This window comes from Notolepis coatsorum (genome assembly GCF_963971535.1).
Source record: "Notolepis coatsorum genome assembly, chromosome: 13".
NCBI lineage: Eukaryota > Metazoa > Chordata > Actinopteri > Aulopiformes > Paralepididae > Notolepis > Notolepis coatsorum.
This window is the reverse complement of record NC_140177.1, coordinates 35,587,743-35,610,620: the sequence shown is the minus strand read 5'-3', so window position 1 is coordinate 35,610,620 and position 22,878 is coordinate 35,587,743. Positions and strand designations below refer to the sequence as shown.

Here is a 22,878-nt window from a genome sequence, read left to right as displayed (position 1 = left end):
CCTTGCACCGCTTGTTGTAAATGTTCTGGAGGGTGGGAAGCCCCCCTCCAATTGTGCGTTCGGCTGAACGTGTCACTCTTTGTAGTCTGCTACGGTCTTGTGCAGTGCTATTCCCAAACCAGGAGGTGATGTTGCCGGTCAGGATGCTCTCTATTGTACATGAGTAGAAGTTCCTAAGGATCTTCTGACTGACTTGGAACTTCCTTAGGCGCCTGAGGAAGTAGAGGCGTTGTCGTGCCTTCTTCACAACACTGTCAATGTGTGTGGTCCATGTCAAGTCCTCGGATATGTGGGCTCCGAGGTACTTGAAACTGTTCACTCTCTCAACCGGTGCCCCGTCGATGCTGAGGGGGCTGTAGTCCTTGACCCCCGACCTCCTGAAGTCCACAATCATCTCTTTTGTTTTGCTGACGTTCAGGGAGAGGCAGTTCTCCTGACACCACTGTGACAGGTTCTCTACCTCTTCCAGGTAGGCCCTTTCGTCGTTGGCAGAGATCAGGCCCACCACTACTGTGTCATCAGCAAATTTGATGATGGTGTTGTTGTTCTGCTGTGCTACGCAGTCATGTGTGTACAGGGAGTAGAGGAGGGGGCTCAGAACACAGCCCTGGGGGGCCCCTATGTTGAGCGTGATGGATGAGGAGGTGCAGTTGCCGGCTCTTACCACCTGGGGTCTGCCCGTCAGGAAGTCCAAGACCCACTGGCACAGGTCATAGTTCAAGCCCAGGTCCCTGAGCTTGGCTATGAGTTTGGAGGGGACTATGGTATTGAATGCTGAGCTGTAGTCGATGAACAGCATTCTCACATAATTCCCCTGCCTCTTGTCCAGGTGTGATGCTGCTGTGTGCAGCACATGGGCTATGGCGTCCTCCGTGGACCTGTTGGGGCGATATGCAAATTGCAGAGGGTCCAGGTTGATGGGGAGGGAGGAACAGATGTAGCCCTTCACTAGCTTCTCAAAGCACTTCATGGCTATGGAGGTGAGGGCTACAGGGCGGTAGTCGTTGAGGCAAGCGGGCGTAGATTTTTTGGGTACAGGGATGATGGTGGACTTCTTCAGACAGGTGGGGATGACAGCCTGTTCCAAAGACAGGTTGAAGATGTCAGTGAATACCGGGGCCAGTTGGTCGGCACAGACTTTTAGGACGCGGCCGGGGATGCCGTCCGGTCCTGCTGCCTTCCTGATATTCACTTTTTTAAAGATCCGTCTCACCTCATGCTCTGTTACCCTGAACACTGAGTCTCCATCAGCAGACCCCCCCCCCCCATTGCCGTGGTTTGTAGGCTGGTGTTGTTATTCACAGCCTCAAACCTCGCATAGAAGGAATTGAGATCATTTGCTAAGGAGATGTCACTGTTCAGTTTGAGGGGGGTGCCTTTGTAGTCTGTCATTGTTCTGAGGCCCTGCCACATGCCTCTAGAGTCAGCCTGTTCAAACTGAAGTTCAACTTTATCCCTGTAACGCCGTTTTGCCTCTATTACTGCTCTCCTGACGTTGTATCTTGCCATCTTGTGTTCTTCCATGTTGCCTGTCACTAGCCCGGTGTTGTATGCTGATGTGCGCACTTTCAGAGCCTCACGGACGGATTTGTCTACCCAGGGCTTTTGATTTGGGTAGATTTTAATTTTTGTGGAGGGGATTGTTTCTTCTACCTGAGTACAGACATAGTCAATCACCGTTTCGGTGTATTCGTTAATATTGGCTGTGTTATCACGGAATACACTCCAGTCTGTGCATTCCAGTACAGCTTGGAGTGACTCCTCTGACGTCACGGCCCAACGCTTAACCTCTCGCGAGACCACCGGCGTTCGCTTGAGACTTTGTTTGTACTTTGGCAAAAGAAAGATGGCGGCGTGATCGCTTTTACCGAATGGACTAAGAGCCTGTGACTTGTACCCATTCTTAAATTGCGAGTATACATGGTCTAATATGTTCTCGCCTCTGGTGGGACAGGTCACATGCTGATAGAAATTCGGCAGCACCTTTTTAAGACGCGCGCTGTTGAAATCGCCCAGAACCAAAATGGCAGCGTCAACATTAGCTGCCTGGAGTTTGTTTACCTCGTCGTGAAGTTTTGAAAGTGCGACCCCAGTGTTCGCGTGTGGTGGAATGTACACTCCGATGAGGATGATGGACGTTAACTCTCTTGGGAGGAAGAAGGGTCGACATTTTATCGTGATAAACTCCAGGTCTGGGGAGCAGTGGTTAGACAGTTCCTTTGTGTTGCCTAAATCGCACCACTCCTTGTTTATCATGAAGGCAATGCCGCCTCCCTTCGTCCTTAGTGACTCTTCTGCCGTCCGGTCCTTGCGGAGAACGAAGAAGTGGTCTGCCGGTTCTATTGCGTGATTCGAATGGGTTTCTGAAACAGAGGACGTTACAATCCCGAATGTCCCTCTGGAATTGGATCCGTGCTCTGATGTCATCCAGTTTATTTCCTATCGATTGCACATTGGCCAACAATATGCTGGGCAATGTGGTTCTGTGTCGTTTGGACCTCAGTCTGTTTCGGACCCCGGCTCTCTTTCCACGTCTTCGCGGCGGCTTCTCCTGGTCTTGGCCATGGCCAGCATAACAAAGGATCTCGGCGGGCCATTTCTGCTGTTCAGCGATCCGATCCAGAGAGCAATCCAAACGGTAAGTTTTCCTTAATCCAATGTCAATGATTGACTGACGGTCATACACATATAATGCACCAACAGTTGGTGCAAATAAAACTCCTAATACTATAAAAATTAACAAAAGAAAGCACAGTCTCGACGGAGCGATCAGAAAGGCAGCCATCAGTGCAGCGCCAGTTCTAGAGTTCTAGTTTAATCATCTTCCCTTTATTCATTTCCTTAGATTTTTCAGGTCTGGTCAATTTTAGCATGGTGTTATTCACAGTCAAAGATAATTAATTTTTTTTTAAATAGAATTGATATTCTCCTTTGGTTCATTACAATTTACTCAAGCCTAGTAACAGACACACTATTTCTGACACTGATCCATATATGTCCCTAGATTCAGATACCAAGAACATGCAAATGGACCATTTAAAAAAAAAAAAAAATTATTCTACGTCCTTATGGAATGAGTGACATACAATTAGTTTTGTAAATGTTAAAAAAAAGTAGAATTTATTTTAATTTTAATTTTAATTTTTTTTATGGATGGCACATTAACGGGCAAAGAGCCGCATGCGGCTCGCGAGCCGCGGGTTGGCCACCCCTGACATAGGCACTAAGCCAGGGCGATGCAGCAGTGTGAGGAGAGTACAGTTAGGCAGAAATCTTGATTTGGCAAAAAAAAAACACCTAGGCAATTATCGTATAAGGCCAACAACATTTTGATCCGCCAACCAGGGCCGTGAATGAATGAATGAATTCATTCATTCAATAAATTCATTCATTCATTCAACCAGGGCCGTGCACAGGACTTTAGAGGGGCAGGTGCTCAAAGGCTGAAAAGGGCACTATACCTGTGTGTTTTAACCGAGCGCGTGCAGCGTGAGCCCGATTTTTAAGGGCCCTTTTCGGGCAGGGGGGCCCCCTTTTTATGCTTTTTGGGGGTTTTTGGTGATCAAATATTGAATATTGAACTATAATAATCAGTGCAGGAGCTCACTTATCCTTGAAAGACACTTTTATCACTGACTTAAAAGGCCCATACATCTCCATAAATGTTCAGGGGGGAGGGAATAAGTGCTTACCCTACAGACCCCAAGAAGTGCTGTATATTCTGTATTGTTTAATATAAATGCATTTTTTATTCCAATCCCGATTTGTACTTGAGATTCCCAAATCCCATCGGACTTGACTTCTTCGTGTCCCTCAATGTGTAATACCAGCATTCAACTGTATGCGCCACAGCGGTTTCTATCATGATCATCATCACCACCCACGCTATGCATAAAATATATAGGTCCACGGAGAGGCACGCTGAGGAGGCCGTGCAAACTGCAATGGAATATGGGGCATCTCTCTCTCTTTACCTAACATTTTGATTCTATCCTGAAATTTTTCAGTTGGAAGGGCAGTCTATATGCGTAACGGGAAAAAAGAACGGGAAAAAAAACACGGTACTTGTATCACGGTACTTGTATTACAGTACTTGTATCACGTACTTGTATTACATTACTTATATCACGGTACTTGTATCACGGTACTTGTATCACGGTACTTGTACCACGGTACTTGTATCACGGTACTTGTATCACGGTACTAGTATCACAGTACTTGTATCACGGTACTTACAAGTACTTGTATAACGGTACTTGTATCACGGTACTTGTATCACGGTACTTGTATTACGGTACTTGTATCACGGTACTTGTATCACGATACTAGTATTACAGTACTTGTATCACGGTACTTGTATTACGGTACTTGTATTACAGTACTTGTATTACGGTACTTGTATTACAGTACTTGTATCACAGTACTTGGCAGTACACACCTGTTACAGGTAGTCCCCTTGCACCTGTCTCTCAGCTTGGTGTCACACTCCATTTGTTGACCTACAAAAGCAAATATTAGATTCACAACGTGGCTCCAGGTCAAAACAGTGGGTTAAAGTGTATAAAGTAAAACATATTTAACAACATTTTTAAATGAGAAAATTGAAAATCATACTCATCCAAACCTGAAAAAAGATACAGACTATGTTGACTTTTATTCACAAACATTCACTTAACGGTTATGGTCAAGACATAAAGTTAGGGTTAAGGTTAGGGTTCCATCCCCAGCAGGGGAACTTAAAATGTTAAAACATTTTGAATATGTAATAAAATGTATTTATTTGTAATACGTACACATGTTAAATTTTCGTTACAATATGTAAATGTATTACTTTTGGCTATAAAATAACATACCGGTACATTATGTACCTTTTTTCCTGTGGTCAATTAGTATTTTATTTACATATTTTAAGCAAGATGGGGCTGTCTAATGACCTGTCACAAATGTTCTAACAGTATGGAGCTCAGTTTGTTTGTGGCCATGGTTTGTTTGTATTTTAATCACTATTTCTAACCTGCTGTCACATTCGAAAACTCACCTTAGAAGAAGTGGTAACACTGTTCTGATGTTCCTAGGCAACAATGACTGATGTTTCTAGGCAACAAGGACTGATGTTTCTAGGCAACAAGGACTGATGTTTCTAGGCAACAAGAACGGATGTTTCTAGGCAACAATGACTGATGTTTCTAGGCAACAAGGACTGATGTTTCTAGGCAACAAGGACTGATGTTTCTAGGCAACAAGAACGGATGTTTCTAGGCAACAAGGACTGATGTTTCTAGGCAACAAGGACTGATGTTTCTAGGCAACAAGAACGGATGTTTCTAGGCAACAAGGACTGATGTTTCTAGGCAACAAGGAGTGATGTTTCTAGGCAACAAGAACGGATGTTTCTAGGCAACAAGGACTGATGTTTCTAGGCAACAAGAACGGATGTTTCTAGACAACAAGGACTGATGTTTCTAGGCAACAAGGACTGATGTTTCTAGGCAACAAGGACTGATGTTTCTAGGCAACAAGAACGGATGTTTCTAGGCAACAAGGACTGATGTTTCTAGGCAACAAGGACTGATGTTTCTAAGCAACAAGAACGGATGTTTCTAGGCAACAAGGACTGATGTTTCTAGGCAACAAGGACTGATGTTTCTAGGCAACAAGGACGCTGCCTGCTTGTCGGTTTTGTCTTTCGATGTCCTTTCGACGTGTCTAGAAAGGGAGATATTATCCCTTCTAGTCTGTACATTTTGAATGAAAATGCCCAATGTTCTATTAATTCACAAATAGCTGTTGTAAAGATAATGAGCTGAGCTGTTTTTATGCCTAGATACATTATTTATTAAGTTTGGGAATATCCATGCTAGCTACCATCTTTATTCAGCTATCAGAAATAAGCAGATAAGATAAGATATTCCTGTGGGAAAATTCAGGAAATTCAGATATCGGCATAAGTGGGCGGGGCATAAAGGTGTAAGTGGGCGGGACATACATGTGTGTGTGTGTGTGTGGGGGGGGGGCATAGTGGGCAGGGTGTAAATGGGTTGGGAATAAGTAGGCGGGTGTAAGTGGTCTGAACAAGCAGCCCTTACACATCTGTTCGGTGCTGACGACCTGGTTCTTCTCCAGGTAGTTGTTGGGGGACTGGGCTCTGGGCTGAGACTCCCGGTCCCTCCCTGGGTCTGCGTCCGGTTCAATGTAATTGGTTTCCTCCGTCTCAGGGGCCGGACGCTTCTCAACACCTCCCTCTGGAACCAAGAACCAGTTGAGATCAATATTAGAGAGAGAGAGAGAGAGAGAGAGAGAGAGAGAGAGAGAGAGAGAGAGAGAGAGAGAGAGAGAGAGAGAGAGAGAGAGAGAGAGAGAGAATACTATGCTGTATGATGACAATACTATGCTGTATGATGATAATACTGTGCTGTATGATGATAATACTGTGCTGTTTGATGATAATACTGGGGTCCTACTAATCACCATAAAGTACCAGAAAATACCCCAAAGTACCCCAAAGTACCACAAAATACCCCAAAGTATACCCCAAAGTACCCCAAAGTATCCTAAAATACCACAAAGTATCACAAAATACCCCAAAGAACCTCAAAGTATACTAATACCTCAATGTACCACAAAATACTGGCTCAGAGGTAGGCAGGTCAACTAATGATCATATGGTCAATGGTTTGGTCAGTGGTTTGAATCCCAGCTCCTTCTGTTCACATGCCGAAGTGTCCTTGGGCAAGACACTGAACCCCAAATTGCTCCCAATGAGCAGGCTAGCACCTTGCATGGCATCTGGCTGCATTGCATTATAAAAGTTTATACTGTTTGTTCAGTGTTCAATACAGATGTTATTACATTTGGAGATTATAATATATTAAAATAAACATTTGTTTTGAAAATATGTGGTATATGGAATATGGACTGCACATACATAGCGCTTTCCTACCTGCACAAAGAGCTTTATAGTTGCCTCTCCTTCACCAATTCACACATGCACTCACAGAGCAATGGCAGCCAGATGCCATGCAAGATGCTAGCCTGCTCATTGGGAGCAATTTGGGGTTCAGTGTCTTGCCCAAGGACACTTCGGCATGTGAACAGAAGGAGCTGGGATTCAAACCACTGACCAAACCATTGACCATATGATCATTAGTTGACCTGCTCTACCTCTGAGCCAGTATTGTGTGGTACATTGAGGTATACTTTGGGGAACTTTGAGGTTCTTTGGGGAACTTTGAGGTTCTTTGGGGTATTTTGTGATACTTTGTGGTATTTTAGGGTATACTTTGGGGTACTTCGGGTATTTTGGGGTATACTTTGGGGTATACTTTGGGGTACGTTGGGGTACATTGGGGTATACTTTGGGGTATTTTGTGGTACTTTGGGGTATTTTCTGGTACTTTGTGGTGATTAGTAGGACCCTAATACTGTGCTGTATGATGACAATACTATGCTGTATGATGATAATACTGTGCTGTATGATGACAATACTGTGCTGTATGATGACAATACATTTTAATCTAATCTATAACTTAACTCTTTACGTTCCTCCTACCTTTGTAGCACAGGTTGTCCCGGCAGCCTCCAGCGTAGCTCGGAGGACATTCAGAACAGGGATGGCCATGTTTGTATGGAGCATGTCCCCACCAGTTCCCCCTGAGCCCAACGTTAAATATCAAATACTGTGTTAGGCTTCACTAGGGGTACATAGTACATACTGTCAAACGACGTTGTTACTCTAAGTTAAAGGAGAATTGCACCTATTCAATTTATTTGTTTTGCCTATGTTCTGCCTGTGTGCCCCGGACAGTTCAGTCAGTATTTGAGAACACGCACCACTCTCCCCTAAAGCTAGAAATCAGAGGGAGAACCCTCCACCCGGTGATGTCACTAGGTTGTCAAATCTGGGGTTGCTCCATAGACAATGAATAGGGCTCTGACTTAATGAGGCCATACCATTTTTGTGTGAGCTCTTACACCCAAATGAGGATTATATTCTAGCATTTTCTAGAAGGTCTGAACCAGAATTTAGACCTCATTTGGGTTCCTAGTACAATAATGATAATGGGTTCTGCTAGACGTCTCTCCTGGGCCGGCACAGTGCTAACATAATGTGGAGACTAGAGCTGTATGGGTGGATGTACCCTCAGCTGAGGTTTATTTAGATTATTATTACACTTTAGGGTTTGTGTTATGAATATATGTTCAGTGCCTGATTTGTGTGTGTGTGTGTGTGTGTGTGTGTGTGTGTGTGTGTTGTATACACAAAATAAGCATGTGGATTCACTCTCATCAAAAACATGTGGAACAGAGTCTTACGGTGGAGAGTAGTTGCAGACCAGATACACAGCTTTGGTCCAAATCATCCCCCAGACGTTCATGTTATAACAAACGTTGATCGCACAGCCAATACGACTGCTGGTTGCCCACACCATCTGTAGAGGCAGACACACACACGCACGCACGCACGCACACACACACACACACACACACACACGTTTGTTTATGTGAAATATGGGGACATTACATAGACTTACATGCACTCTGTAACTAACCCTAACCTTATCCCTAACCATAACCTAACCCTAACCATAACCTAATCATAACCAGCACCCACATTTGTCCCGATAATGTTTTTGGTACCCATTGCGTGAGTGTGTAAACAGGTCAGTGTCCCCTGTAGTATAGCAATACAAGTACACACATACACACACACACACACATATCGACGAGTGTGTATACATTTAAGGGTGTTTAGGGCTGACAGTGGCTCAGGAGGTAAGAGTAGTTGTCTGGTAATCGGAAGGTTCCCGGCTCAATGTCCAAATACCTCATCTTCAACTGAAACTAGCTGGTCCATATCCATAGCTTACGGATCAGCTGGTCCATATCCGCTTCCACTCATTTGTGCTAAGCTGGCTACCTTGCAGCCTTTCTACTGAACGCAAAACAAGTATGTCAAGATATATAGTATAATACACGTGCCAAGCACCTAGAGTTTGTACTGAACTTGGGAAATCTGTTTTTGGCTTCTGTGCTCCTGACACGTGGAACATCATACAAGAAACAACAAATGATTGCACTCATTGTAAATTGTATTGTTTATTGTATTCATCATGTATCAATAATTCTACAGACATCCATTATAACAATAATAATATATAAATATTTGTATCATTAGCACGTTTTACATTTAGTCATGATTCAACGAGGCATTGTGATGTCCTAAAATAAATAAAAGCACTATACAAACACTGAACATGGCAGTGAATGAACGAATGAATGAATGTATGTATGAATGAATGAATGAATGAATGAATGAATGAATGAATGAATGAATGAATGAATGAATAAATAAATAAATAAATAAATAAATAAATAAATAAACAAACAAACAAATAAATAAATAAATAAATAAGCACTAAACTCAATTGTGCGGATATAGCTATAGTGGAATAGAATGGACACATCTACATTCTGCTTTCAGCACATCCCATTCCTTTCATGTAGGCTATATGGAATTTTGTATTAATAGTCCATATATCGTCTTATATATTGTTCTTTTTTATTGTTGGTTTTATAAAAAAAAATCTAGCTTAGTGTGCACATTGTAAGAGCCAGTGGAGAAAAAAATCCACTGCTCATCTTACTCCTATGATGTTGCATGTGACAAATAAAATCTTTACCTTGCACATGGACTTGAACATCAATCATGTAAATTGAACCAATCACGCTATTTAAAAGGCCAAGTCTGCAACAGCTGTCCACCTTGGGCTTTTTAGTCCCAGAGGGAGCTAGGAGACAAGGTGGACATATCGCAGCCATCCATCAGCTGCAACCTCCAGCGTGTCGTGGATGGAATCATATAACTGGCCACACAATACATCCAATTCCCATATACTGAACAACAACATAGTCAAGAGAGGATTCCATGCCATTGCTTGTCTGACCAACACCATCGGTGCAACTGACTGCATGCAGGTGTGCATCAAGGCACCCTCCCAGATGCGTTTCCATATCTCGACAGAAAGCAATACCACTCCATCAACGTTAGAACCATCATGCTCAACGTGGTCTCCCGCTTCCCAGGAGGTGCGCATGACTCTTACATTTTACATAACAGCTCTGTGGGTGTTGCACCTCGAGCAAGAAGATGGAGATGCATGGCTAATTGAATTGGTAAGTATCTGTGTGTAATTAATCATCCCAGCAACAGTAGGCTTCTAATGACTTGTTTTATTAGGAGATCACGGATATGTGCTGCCCCCTGGTTGATGCCCCCCACTCACCAACCCCCAGACGGAGCAGGAGGTGGCCTACAATGAGAGCCACGCACGCACTCGTTCCACCGTCGAGTGCAGCATCGAACTGCTGAAAAGTCGCTGGATGTGTTTGAATGCAGCAGCTGACACACCTCAGACAACCCTGAGCCCGCTGTTCCTCCTCCAGTGGCCAGCATCTCTCTCCTGTGTTTTGCGATTCTTTTTTTGGACTCTGATTTCACATGAGCCCTTTTTTTTTCTTCACTTCAGCCGCTGTGTACTCCTCTCCTGACACCACATTAACCTCACCTGTTAACTCGTCCCAATGCCGCTTTGGGTGGCCTTGTACCCACATTGACACTACTAAATAAGATGTCATGCTTAATCCTTATCTTACTCTATATCCACATCTGTCTGTGCATACCTGCATATAACCCTGTGTTACACATCTGTAGATACTATATCTATATCTGTACATATCCCTTACCTACTCTTACTAGTTACGCTGCTGGCCAGTATGACTTGTTACTACCATAGTGTCTTTATACCTGTATCACTGTACATATTAATACTACAACTCTGTACATACAGCACTATTACTCAGTAGTGCTCATTTATATATTATATACCCAGTTTACTCACCTGTACATTGTATATTACTATTGCACTTTACTGCTATATTTGCACTCTGGTTCGATGTCACATATTTGCGTTGTACTGTACTTGTGCTGCACGATGACAATACATTTTAATCTAATTCAGTCAATCGCAAATTGCTTTCACGTTGCCTGTGGATTCTGTGTGCACACGGTCCTGTGGTTGCATGCCCTAATAAGGAGCTGGAGGGGCGTATATACTGTATATGCAAATTCACACATTCCATATAATAATAATAATAATAATAAACTTTATTTGTATAGCACCTTTCATACAGAAACTGCAGCTCAAAGTGCTTCACAACAGAAAAAAGACAGGCATAAAATGACCACATAAAGTGCAGACATATAAAATCATAGTTTTTCACATTAGGATCTAACATCCCAACAGGCCACATTGTTTATGGTTTGATTCAGTTTTAAATAGACAATAATAAAAAGAGTAAGATAAAATAGTGCAATAGTGCAGTGCAATAAAATAGTAGAATAGAATAGATTAAATCTTTTTTTTACAGTGCAATAAAATAGTTCTGGATTACTGTTCAACAGTTCAAAGTCGTCTTTACCTTCTCTGTTTGGTATCCACAGTTTAAAACTTGACAGTCTTCCCTCCTGTTTGATACCCACTTTGACCATTCGAACCTCCCACCCAGGGCAAACCTCCCTCTCAGGGCGCAGTTCCCTCTCTCAGGGTGCAGTTCTAGGCCTGGGTCCTACACAGTTTTAAAATGATTTAAGAATCATTCATCCGGGGAGCGCAGCTGAGAACACTTTCAAATGTTCACACGTTGATGAATCTGAGGGAGATCTTTCTTAAGTTTGTTCTTACAAAGTTCTTAAGAAGATATTTATGAAGACACTTATGAAAATGTTAGAGAATGAGGTCCATTGTTTTTTCCCTTTTTCTTACTCTCTGCACTACATTTATTTTATGCTCATTTTCGATTGTCTATTTTTACTGCTGTGAAGCACTTTGGGCTGCAATTCTCGTATGAAAGGTGCTAGACAAATACAGTTTATTCTTATTATCATTATTATCATTATTATCATCATTATCATTATTATCCTTATCATTATTATCATTATCATTATTACCATCATTATTATTATTATCATTATTAGTATTATTATTATTATATCATGATTATGATTATGATTATTGTCATTATTGTTAGTAGGAGTAGTAGTAATATACTTAACCGTTTCTGCGGCAATGACGAGTATACTCGTTATAGCCCGCCAATCGAATAACAGCAACAACGAGTAAACTCGTTGTTACGATCGCTATTTCTTTTATTTGCTATTTCCATTCATAATTCATCCAGTAAGGCTCTGGGAAAATCTGGCACTCTGTCTGAGATCGCAACGGCCCGATACCACCACCTGGTGGTATTCGGCCGATGTTGCACTTACTTTCTGCAGGAAGCTTGGCTCTGTGCGTCAGTGATTGTTGTCCGGGCGCAGTTATTTTGTAAAGTGGATCCAGATACACAGTCGAGTGTATTGAATCGCCTTCGAGACGCAAGAATCAATATGCTTTTGGAGTTTATGGCGTCGGCCAGACAGAAATACGATCTAGCAGATGGCAATCAAATAATTGGAATATTCTTTCTGCAGTATCATCGGCCAGAGGTGAGAGCAATCTAACGTTAATTCCAGCTTGATTGTCCATTTCTTTCATTGCAAACGATCTGATCATTGTATGCCGCTGTACTAACGAATGCCGTTATTGACAATCAATGAATCATAAACGCCATCCCCCCCCCCATTTCCTGCATGCATGATGGAACATAATATATACCGATCATATGCATTTGAATTTTTTATTGTAGCGTGTATAGGGACGAAATGCCAATGGATTAAGTATAATATGCATCACAGCCTATTACTAGCGTTATAGGAATTATCCTAGACCACTCTAAAACTATACTTATATTCACCACGGTATAAAACGACAATGTATGAATGGAAAAAATATTACTTTCCCACATCTTGAACGATAGACACCCGATGTCGAATGGGCCATAGTATTGCAGATATAGCTATAATATTTAAATAGTTATAGCCCTGCAAAAAAGGTGAGCGACTCCCACCGTTTACAGCGCTGGTGGTAGCTACTATAAGATGCTTTTATTGCGTGGCAGCTATTGTGTTAAAACAATCCCGCCCAACAACGGATATATCCGTGTTTCAAATCCATGCTTAAAGGACAGAGGACGGATATATCCGTGGCAAGGTTGTTTTGGCTTTTATTCCATTTTAATAACCTATTCAAGGTCGCCGAGCGGCACTGCAGATTTACCCTACTGTTTGAATTCGAGAAAGTGCATTACCGGCCAGATCCTCTTAGGGGCGCTGTATCGATAATGCAGTGTTCCCTGTGGCAGAATGGATGAAGTTTTTTTTTAATCCTGCATTGAATTTTCCTGATAGCTTGAAGCTATGCCTGTAGCATGTAGCCTGGAATACTTTTTGGGACGCTGAATTCAGTATGCAGTAAAGAAATATAGCATCAGCCAATGGACATATCGATCTACCAGATGGCGATCGATAACTGGGAAATCCTTTTTGGTATCCAACCGGCCCACGGTAAGAGCTTTTTCATGCTGATCAGGCCTTGCTTTGATAGCCAACCAGCCGATCAGCAAATGAGGCTAATGAGGCTAATGCCGTTATTGGTAATCAATAATCAGAAACGACGTCCCCCCCCTTTCATGCATTCATGGTGGACCATGATACCGATAATATGCATTTTGAGTTTTAGCTCTAGCTTGTGTATAGCCGAAACGCCATTCGATTTAACGTTATTAGCTTAGCGCCCTGTATCTCGCCTTCCAGGAAATACCCCAGAACATTGCGGTATAACGTTCATATTCACGGCGCTATAAAATGAGAACATATTGATGATTTTTTAATTTATTTAAGGCATATTGAAGGGACGGTTTATAGTGTCAATTGACAATGACAATGGACAGATAGCAATAATATAAAGTATAGATTTAGCTCTACAAACAGCCTCACGCACAATGAAAGGTTGTTATGATAAGCTGGCCTTATAGAGTGAGATTAGACGGATCCCAGTGGCCGCGAAAGTGTTAAAGGATGAATGCATGTGGTCTCTTACCTGCGTGTAGTGGGTGCAGACGGGTCCAGAGCAGCGGAAGGGGCAGTGGGGGTCACACTCCTGGGGGTAGGGGTAGCTGTAGTAACTCACCTCATCGTACCAGGCCTGTACATGGAAGGTAGGAGGCCGGTCCCTGACGAAAGTACAACATTACTGATCTGGGATCACTGTTCGGGTCACATGACCATAATAAATCTCACTATGATTGGTCTCAGATCAGTATTCCTGCAGTAGTTTCAGATGGCTTCAGGCCGAGGGAGATATCAGGCTTACAAGGCTTCAGGCCGAGAGAGATATTAGGATTACTATGCTTCAGGCCAAGAGAGATATTAGTCTTACTAGGCTTCAGGTCAAGGGAGATATTAGGCTTACTAGGCTTCAGGCCAAGGGAGATATTAGGCTTCAGGTCAAGGGAGATATCAGGCTTACTAGGCTTCAGGCCAAGGGAGATATTAGGCTTACTAGGCTTCGGGTCTTGTGCTGCTACCTTGCCGTGGTGGAGAGGCTTGCGTGCCTCCGTGACTCAGAAGGCTATACCGGAGGGGGTTCATACCCTCAGCAGGTGCAACCATGCCGAGTAGAAGCCGGACGAAAAGTAGCACCTGGCCCTCCAGGTTGGGGGTTGGGCGAGGGGCTAACATCCCCACCCCATAAAACACTATATTGTTACAGAAACGCCAACAAGAGATAAACAAGACATCAACACCTTGGCCCAGGGAAGAGAAGGGTCTTCGATAAGAAGGTCTATGACACCATGTGGTGAAAGCCAGAAGTCTCTGGAAGCCACACGGCCGATCACCCTTCTTTCGTCCAGGGCTGCCCACATCGGTACGTGGAACGTGAGAACCATGAGACGGGTAAGACATTTCAAGTAGCAGCAGCGATGAGGAACTACAATCTCACGCTGCTCGGAATAAGCGAGACAAGATGGACACAGTCCGGACAGAAACGACTGGCCTCAGGAGAGTTACTGCTGTACTCCGGACACGAAGAGGACAACGCCTCCCACACCCAAGGAGTAGCACTGATGCTATCTAAAATAGCACAGACAGCGCTCATAGACCTGTGCGCTATGAACAACTTGGTCATTGGCGGCAGTGTTTTTCCCCATAAGAACATCCACAAGGCCACTTGGGTATCACCAGACCACATAACCGAGAACCAGATTGACCACGTCTGTATCAGCAAGAAATTCAGGAGGTCCATGCAGGATATAAGAGTAAAGAGAGGAGCAGATGTGGCTTCAGACCACCACCTCGTCGTAGCCAGCCTGAAGCTGAAGCTGAGAAAGAACTGGATGTCGGCACATACAACACGACACAGGTACAACACAGCTTTCGTGAGAGACGCCAGTAAACTGGAAGAGTTCAGAGTAACACTCAGCAACAAGTTCCAAGTTTTACAGGAGCTGTTGGAAGAGGACGAGTGCACCCTGGAGAACAGTTGGAAGGGGATAAAAGAGGCAGTAACGTCTACCTGCCAGGAAGTGCTTGGCCCCAAGAAGCACCAGCACAAGGAGTGGATCTCAGGGGACAGTCTGCGAAATATCCAAAAGAGGAGGGAGAAGAAGGCGGCAGTGAACAACAGCCGGACAAGAGCAGAGAAGGCCAAGGCACAAGAAAGGTATGCAGAAGGAAACAAGCTAGTAAAGAAGAGCATCAGAGCACACAAGCGAAGGTATATGGACGACCTGGCAACAGAGGCAGAGCAAGCAGCAAGAGAGGGGAATCTGAGAGAATTGTACAACATCACCAAGAAGCTGGCAGGAAAGTACAGCAAACCAGAACGACCTGTGAAGGACAAAGAGGGAAGACCGATAACAACGGGAGAGGAGCAGCAGAAGAACAGATGGATGGAGTATTTTGAAGAACTTCTAAACCGACCAGCACCACAGAACCCACCAGACATCGCACAGGCTGACACAGACCTACCCATAGCCTGCAACGCACCAACCAGGGAAGAAATTAGGAAGGCTATCAAGCAGCTGAGGAACGGAAAGGCTGCAGGACCAGACAACATCCCCGCGGAGGCACTGAAGTCAGATATAGAAACCACAGTGAAGATGCTCCACCCACTCTTCATGAAGATATGGGAGGAAGAAGACGTGCCAGGAGATTGGAAAGAGGGCTACCTCATCAAGATCCCAAAGAAAGGCGACCTTAGCAATTCCGCAAATTACAGAGGGATCACACTTCTATCAGTGCCAGGGAAAGTTTTTAACAGAGTCATCTTGAACAGGATGAAGGACCTCATCGATGCACAACTCCGCGATGAGCAAGCTGGTTTCCGCAAGGACTGATCCTGCACAGACCAGATTGCAGTGCTGCGCATCATCATGGAGCAGTCGATAGAGTGGAACTCACCCCTGTACATAAACTTTGTGGACTATGAGAAAGCCTTTGACAGCTTAGACAGAGAGACCCTCTGGAAGCTTCTCCGACATTACGGGGTGCCGACCAAGATTGTTTCCATCATCAGGAACTCCTATGAGGGACTGACATGCAAGGTGGTCCACGGAGGGCAGCTCACAGAGGCATTCCAAATGATGACCGGGGTCAGACAAGGTTGTCTGCTCTCGCCCTTCCTCTTCCTGCTGGCCATTGACTGGATAATGAAGACCTCCACAGCACAGAGAAGGTACAGGATTCAGTGGACACCTTGGACGACTGGACGACTTGGACTATGCTGACGATTTGGCACTACTGTCGCACACCCAACAACAGATGCAGGAGAAGACCAACAATGTGGCATCCACTTCCGCGGAAGTGGGACTCAACATCCACAAAGGCAAGACTAAGATCCTCAAGACCAATGCAGCAAACAACACCAACGCAATCATGCTTGATGGCGAGGCTTTGGAAGAAGTTGAAGCCTTTACCTACCTTGGCAGTGTTATTGACAAGCAGGGCAGCACAGATGCTGATGTCAGAGCACGAATTAGGAAAGCACGTACAGCATTCGTGCAATTACGGAACATCTGCTCAAAAGAACTGACTTCCAACACCAAAGTCAGATTCTTTAACACCAACGTCAAGGTAGTCTTACTATACGGAGCAGAGACGTGGAGAACTACAGCTGCAACCATCAGGAAAGTGCAGGTCTTCATTAACAGCTGCCTGCGGAAGATCATCCACATCCGATGGCCAGACACCATCAGCAACTGCGAACTCTGGCAGAGAACAAACCAGCTGCCTGCAGAAGAAGAAATTAAGAAAAGTAGATGGCGCTGGATAGGCCACACCCTGCGAAAGCCCGCAAGTAACATCACCAGACACGCCCTAACATGGAACCCGCAGGGCAAGCGGAAAAGGGGCAGCCCAAGAAACACCTGGCGCAGAGACAGACCTGGAGGCAGACACCAAGACCATTAAGATGACCTGGAACCAACTGGAGAGAACAGCTCAGGACAGAGATGCTTGGAGATCACTTGTTGACGGCCTATTCCCCAGAAGGGGTAGCATGCTTAAGTAAGTAAGTAAAGTAAGGCTTCGGGTCAAGGGAGATATCAGGCTTACTAGGCTTCAGGTCAAGGGAGATAGCAGGCTCACTAGGCTTCACGTCAAGGGAGATATTAGGCTTCAGGTCAAGGGAGATATTAGTCTTATAGGCTTCAGGCCAAGAGAGATATTAGGCTTATTAGGCTTCTGGCCGAGGGAGATATCATTCTTACTAGGCTTCAGGCCAAGAGAGATATTAGTCTTACTAGGCTTCCGGCCAAGGGAGATATCATTCTTACTAGGCTTCAGGCCGAGGGAGATATCAGTCTTACTAGGCTTCAGACTGAGGGAGATATTATTCTTACTAGGCTTCAGGCCGAGGGAGATATCAGTCTTACTAGGCTTCAGGCTGAGGGAGATATCAGTCTTACTAGGCTTCAGGCCGAGGGAGATATCAGTCTTACTGATATCAGGCAGGGCTAGTATATACAGACCTCCCCCAGTGAGCTCCCAGGTTCTGCCCAATCTGCGTCAGCATGTGATGAGGTCCATGTTGCCAGAGGCAGCTGAGAGCCCAGTCCTCTGCACTCCTCTCCAGGTCATAGTCCCACACCTACACACACACACACACGCACGCACGCACGCACGCACGCACGCACGCACACACACACACACACACACACACACACACACACACACACACACACACACATGCACGCACACAGACCATACCACACAAGAAAACAGTAGAATAAATTTTTAAATTGAATTTGACAAGGATATTTGAACAGATGTAGAAACGAATGAAAGATATGAAGGTTATCGTTCAGTAATATGTTTTATGATCGCAGTGAGAAAGTTGCGAGAAGTTGTTTATTTATTACAGAGACGACACTATTCATAACTTTGAGAAGAAAGAATATACACATTACATTTTACATTACAAAGATGTGTGCAGGCTGTGTAGCTTTATTTAAACTAAAGGTAACTGAGGTTTCTCTTTACAGTCACATCAAGTGTACATCAGAAAGGCGGCTAGGTGGTGTAGTGGGCAAGGCACTCGCCAGTGTCGCCACCAACGCAGGAGACGCTGGGTTCGAGCCCAGCTCTCGGCGTTGCTACCAGCTTGGCTGGTCGCTCATACTAACACAATTGGCAGTGTTAGGGGTGGGAAAGCTGGTGGGTGGGTCCAGGTCGTTGTAAACAGCGACTCCTACAGTTCGGTCGGGGCGCCTGCACAGCGAGGGAAGGATCTGGAGGGAGGTAGTGTGACCTTCCACACGTTAGACTCTCCCAGTGAGAGTCTGCGCTGCCAGGCTGACTGCCGGCTGGCTGCACATGTGTCGGACCAACAGTAGGGGGGGGTGCGCAACAACCAGGAAGGGGGTTGGGAATTGGCATAACGACTAACAGTGGGATGGGAGAAAAAATCGGAAAAAGTGAGCGCGGAGTGGGCTTTAAAATGGGTCAGAGTGACTCCGGAGCGAGAGCTCTCCTCCGCTCCGAGCCGCTCAGTGCACACGATCACACAGTGGTTTAAACTGACGTAATATACATGTAGTACAATGCCAAAGCAATAGGTGGTGATGTAGTTCAAACATGAAGGCCATTTTCAACCAATCAGAAGGGTGAACGTGCTCACTACACATCCTGAACAGAAATGAAATCCGCCATCTTTAAATCACCTCGGGACTCGGGTGAACTAGTATTTAGCAACATTTATTTTCAGCAAGAAACAAACAAAGTGCAATAAAAAAAAAAAGGATACATTCACTGTGTTCTGCCTCATTTATTGATGAAACGAAACCAACATCAACACAATGTACCACCAAGAGCGGAGAGTTTAGTCTCACAAAAAGAGCGCTGATGTTGTTAGCTTACATGCTAACGTGAATGGGATCTGCCAGTATAAAAGCTTAGCATTGTGGCTAGGCAAGCTACATTAGCATAGTGAAGCTAGTAGAATGGTTGCAAACGTTATTTAACAGATTTCAGAATGGGTACAATACAATACGGCTCAATACAAACAATTGTTAAGGGGATGCAGACTGTTGTAGTTTGGTCAAATCAAGCTAGAGCGGAGAGTTTAGTCTCACAAAAAGAGCGCTGACGTTGTTAGCTTACATGCTAACGTGAATGGGATCTGCCAGTATAAAAGCTTAGTATTGTGGCTAGGCTAGCTACATTAGCATAGTGAAGCTAGTAGAATGGTTGCAAACGTTATTTAACAGATTTCAGAATGGGTACAATACAATACGGCTCAATACAAAACAAATTAAGGGGCCCAGGGGGTGCAGACTGTTGTAGTTTGGTCAAATCAGGCTAATTTACATCATGCTCCAAAAAAATTTTTTTTTTTCTGCTGAGCGGGCCAGATCGCTGAGCGCTTGATGCGCAAATGAAGATGAGCGGTGAGCGAGTGTGAAGCGGCTTGGGGGGGGGGGACAACATGAGCGAATGAGAGCGGAACTAAGCCGTCCATAGCGAAGATACTAAATACTAAACTTTTAAACCAAATTTAGACCGATTTTAGGCTAGACGTCTAATAGTGTCTGGTCTGATCAAAATTATGCAGACATCTCATGTTTTGAAATTGAGATGGTTGTGCATCTTACACATTTACAGTTATTTGTGTGATATTATAAATATGTAATAATTCATTAAACTGCTTGGGCTAAAAGTGGTCTATATTTAGCCAGACATATTATGGGCTGTATGAGGGCTACGGCAGCCTCAAGGATGACATCAGGTCTAGTGCTTACTGGGATCAAACTACCATGGGACCACTTGGTACACACACTCACTTAACCGTCAGGCCATCACTCACTCGAGGCACTTTGCGCTTGTCTACCAGGTCGGGGCTGCATTTGTCGCCGATAATCCAATACACCGTTCGAAAGTTCTATTTGAAGCCTTTTGATCGCCACCACACTCAACCAATTGCGTGCTTTGGGTCTCGAGTTACAAAAACGATATATCCAGTGAGCGTCATTTGACAGGTCAAATGACCACGTCCGTTTCTGAACGGTGTAGAACTGACCAATCACCGCTGATGGCCAACATTATTGATCACCATTGTAGCCAAGGAGCGTCCGCTCCGATAGAGAATGCAGACAGGCGGGTGAGAGTGGGGGAAGGTGGGGAAAGTTGATGAAGAAGTCCGTTGTTGTGACTCAAGCGTCAGAATGAATGGAAGTCGGCGGCCATTTTGGATAATCACGCTGTATTTTTTTTACCGGTACACACATTACAAAAACCTTTCTCAAACACCCATTTTCTTATGGATTTCTTATAAGATTTGGACCTGTACTTTGAAACATTGTGTCTTGGGCTGTGCGTCGATTATATGGGTCTGGGCGGACTTTTCTTTGTCGGGCCAGTGGGGCGGTTGTCCCGATCGGATTGAGAAGAATCAAGTACTCCCGATCCGTGTTTTGTGATGGATTATGTTGGCGACACGATGGACATAATTACTTGGAATGGCGATCAGATAATTGGAATATTCTTTTTGGGGCACATCCTAGTCAAGGTAAGGGCTATATGATATCAATCTTGCGTTGATCCGAGCATGCCTTCATTGTGATCCGAAAGTGTTACTGTAACGTTACTCCACAACGTATGCCGTTGGTGGCGATCAGAGCATCAAAAGACGACCCCCCCGCCCCACCCTTTCATGTATTCATGATGGAACATAATACCTATCATATGCATTTGATTTTTTTATTGTAACGTGTGTAGGGACGAAATGCCAATGCATTTAGTATAATACACGTTGCATGCTATTACCAGCCTCCCAGGAATTACCCTAGACCGCTCTAAAACCATACTTATATTCACCACGGTATAAAACGGGAACGTATGGATGGAATTTTTTTTCTAATAATGACCATAGTATTGTATCCATAGCTATAATATAGAATATAGTTATAGCTCTACAAACAAGGTGACAGACTCCATTAGTTTAATGCTGGCACTGAATAGATTGGCCCCGGAAACAACGCGGCACCCAAAGTGTTAAGAGGTTAAACAAACACTTCAACATTGAACAAATCACCTTTAACACTAGTTTTAGCATTTAGCATTTTTTTAAGTTAGTATTTTTGTACAGGTACCTCATTGTTTACATTTTGTACTTAATTTTGTACTTTAGGTTGTACTTTAGTTTATATATTGTATATTGTATATTTTTTTTATCCACTTTTTCTCCTTATTTTCTATTTTTCTCCCATCCCAATTTTGTGTTTCCAATTCTCCCCTCCCCTGTCTTGAACGTTGCTCGCATATGCCTTCCACTGGTCGGTTGTAGGGAGGATAGAAGCCTTGCATCACGTGTCCCCTCCGGTACACAAGGAGGCAGCCTGTCACATCTTTTCACCTGCCAGCGTGGACTCTCATTGGCGAGGTGTAACGTGTGGGAGGCTCACACTACCCTTGCCATTTCCTGTCTCTGCTGTGCAGGCGTCCCCCAACCGACCTGTAGGAGTCGCTGTCCACAACGTCCAGATTCAGATTCAGATTCCTTTATTTTTTTTTTTGAATATTTTATTTTGATTTTCCATTATTCAAAACATACACAAATGACAATACTGAGACAATTACAGGACAGTAATAACAGCAACAATAACAACAACTACATGTGGGTGCCTATATACGCCATGGTAAATGTGTAAGATAAAGTGATAAAGGTCCCTACATATGTAAACAAACACATCAGGAAAACAGAAACAAACAACAACAAAAAAAGAACAAAAAATAACAATATTTTCAGAGACATTGAGAGATACAGGATGTCCTCAACACATCTTTAACACATCTTTACCAGAATGGAGCTACTAGAAAGATCAATGAGGTCATTCAGTCAAGTTGGGTGGGAGACCTCCAAGATAGTCCAGAAAAGGCTGCCAAATTTTATTGAACTGATCAACCCTGTTCCTTAGTGAATAAGTCACCTTTTCTAGAGGGATACAGCTCTTCACCTCTGAAAGCCACATCCCAAATGGCAAAGGGAGATCTGACTTCCATTTTGTTGCAATACATTTTTTGGCAATAACCAGGAGGAGTTCTGTAAGCTTGATGGAATGACTGCGTGTAAGGTTTGAGTTTGTAAAGTTACCAAGGAGGCATAATTCGGGATCAGTCAGAAATGTTATATTATGAATTTGTGATATGGCCTCACAGACCCGCTCCCAGAAACTTTGCAGTTTGATGCAATGCCAAGTGGAGTGAAGGAACGTGCCCTCCTCCTGGCCACACCTAAAACAGAGTGACAAGATACTAGAGTTGAACCCATGTAATTTGGAGGGGGTAAAATAGACCTGAGAAATTGAATTGAATCAGTCTATATCTTGAATTTAGTGTGCATGTGACCCCATCTTTACATAGGTCCTCCCAGAGGCCTGGATCAA

The 22,878-nt window shown here is 44.0% G+C and overlaps 1 protein-coding gene across 2 annotated transcripts in view; it reads right to left on the bottom strand.

Moving 5' to 3' along the window:
* The window catches only part of crispld1b (cysteine-rich secretory protein LCCL domain containing 1b), a 92,162-nt gene that overhangs the window by 46,081 nt on the left and 23,203 nt on the right, over window positions 1-22,878 (bottom strand). For both annotated transcript variants that reach the window (XM_084327901.1, XM_084327902.1), the window contains exons 3-8: window positions 17,968-18,086; window positions 14,037-14,169; window positions 8,314-8,429; window positions 7,550-7,650; window positions 6,087-6,242; window positions 4,439-4,499 (exon numbers count right to left, since the gene is read on the bottom strand). In XM_084327901.1, coding sequence (XP_084184027.1) covers window positions 4,439-4,499; window positions 6,087-6,242; window positions 7,550-7,650; window positions 8,314-8,429; window positions 14,037-14,169; window positions 17,968-18,086 — 686 coding nt within the window. The remainder of the gene's footprint in view (window positions 1-4,438; window positions 4,500-6,086; window positions 6,243-7,549; window positions 7,651-8,313; window positions 8,430-14,036; window positions 14,170-17,967; window positions 18,087-22,878) is intronic.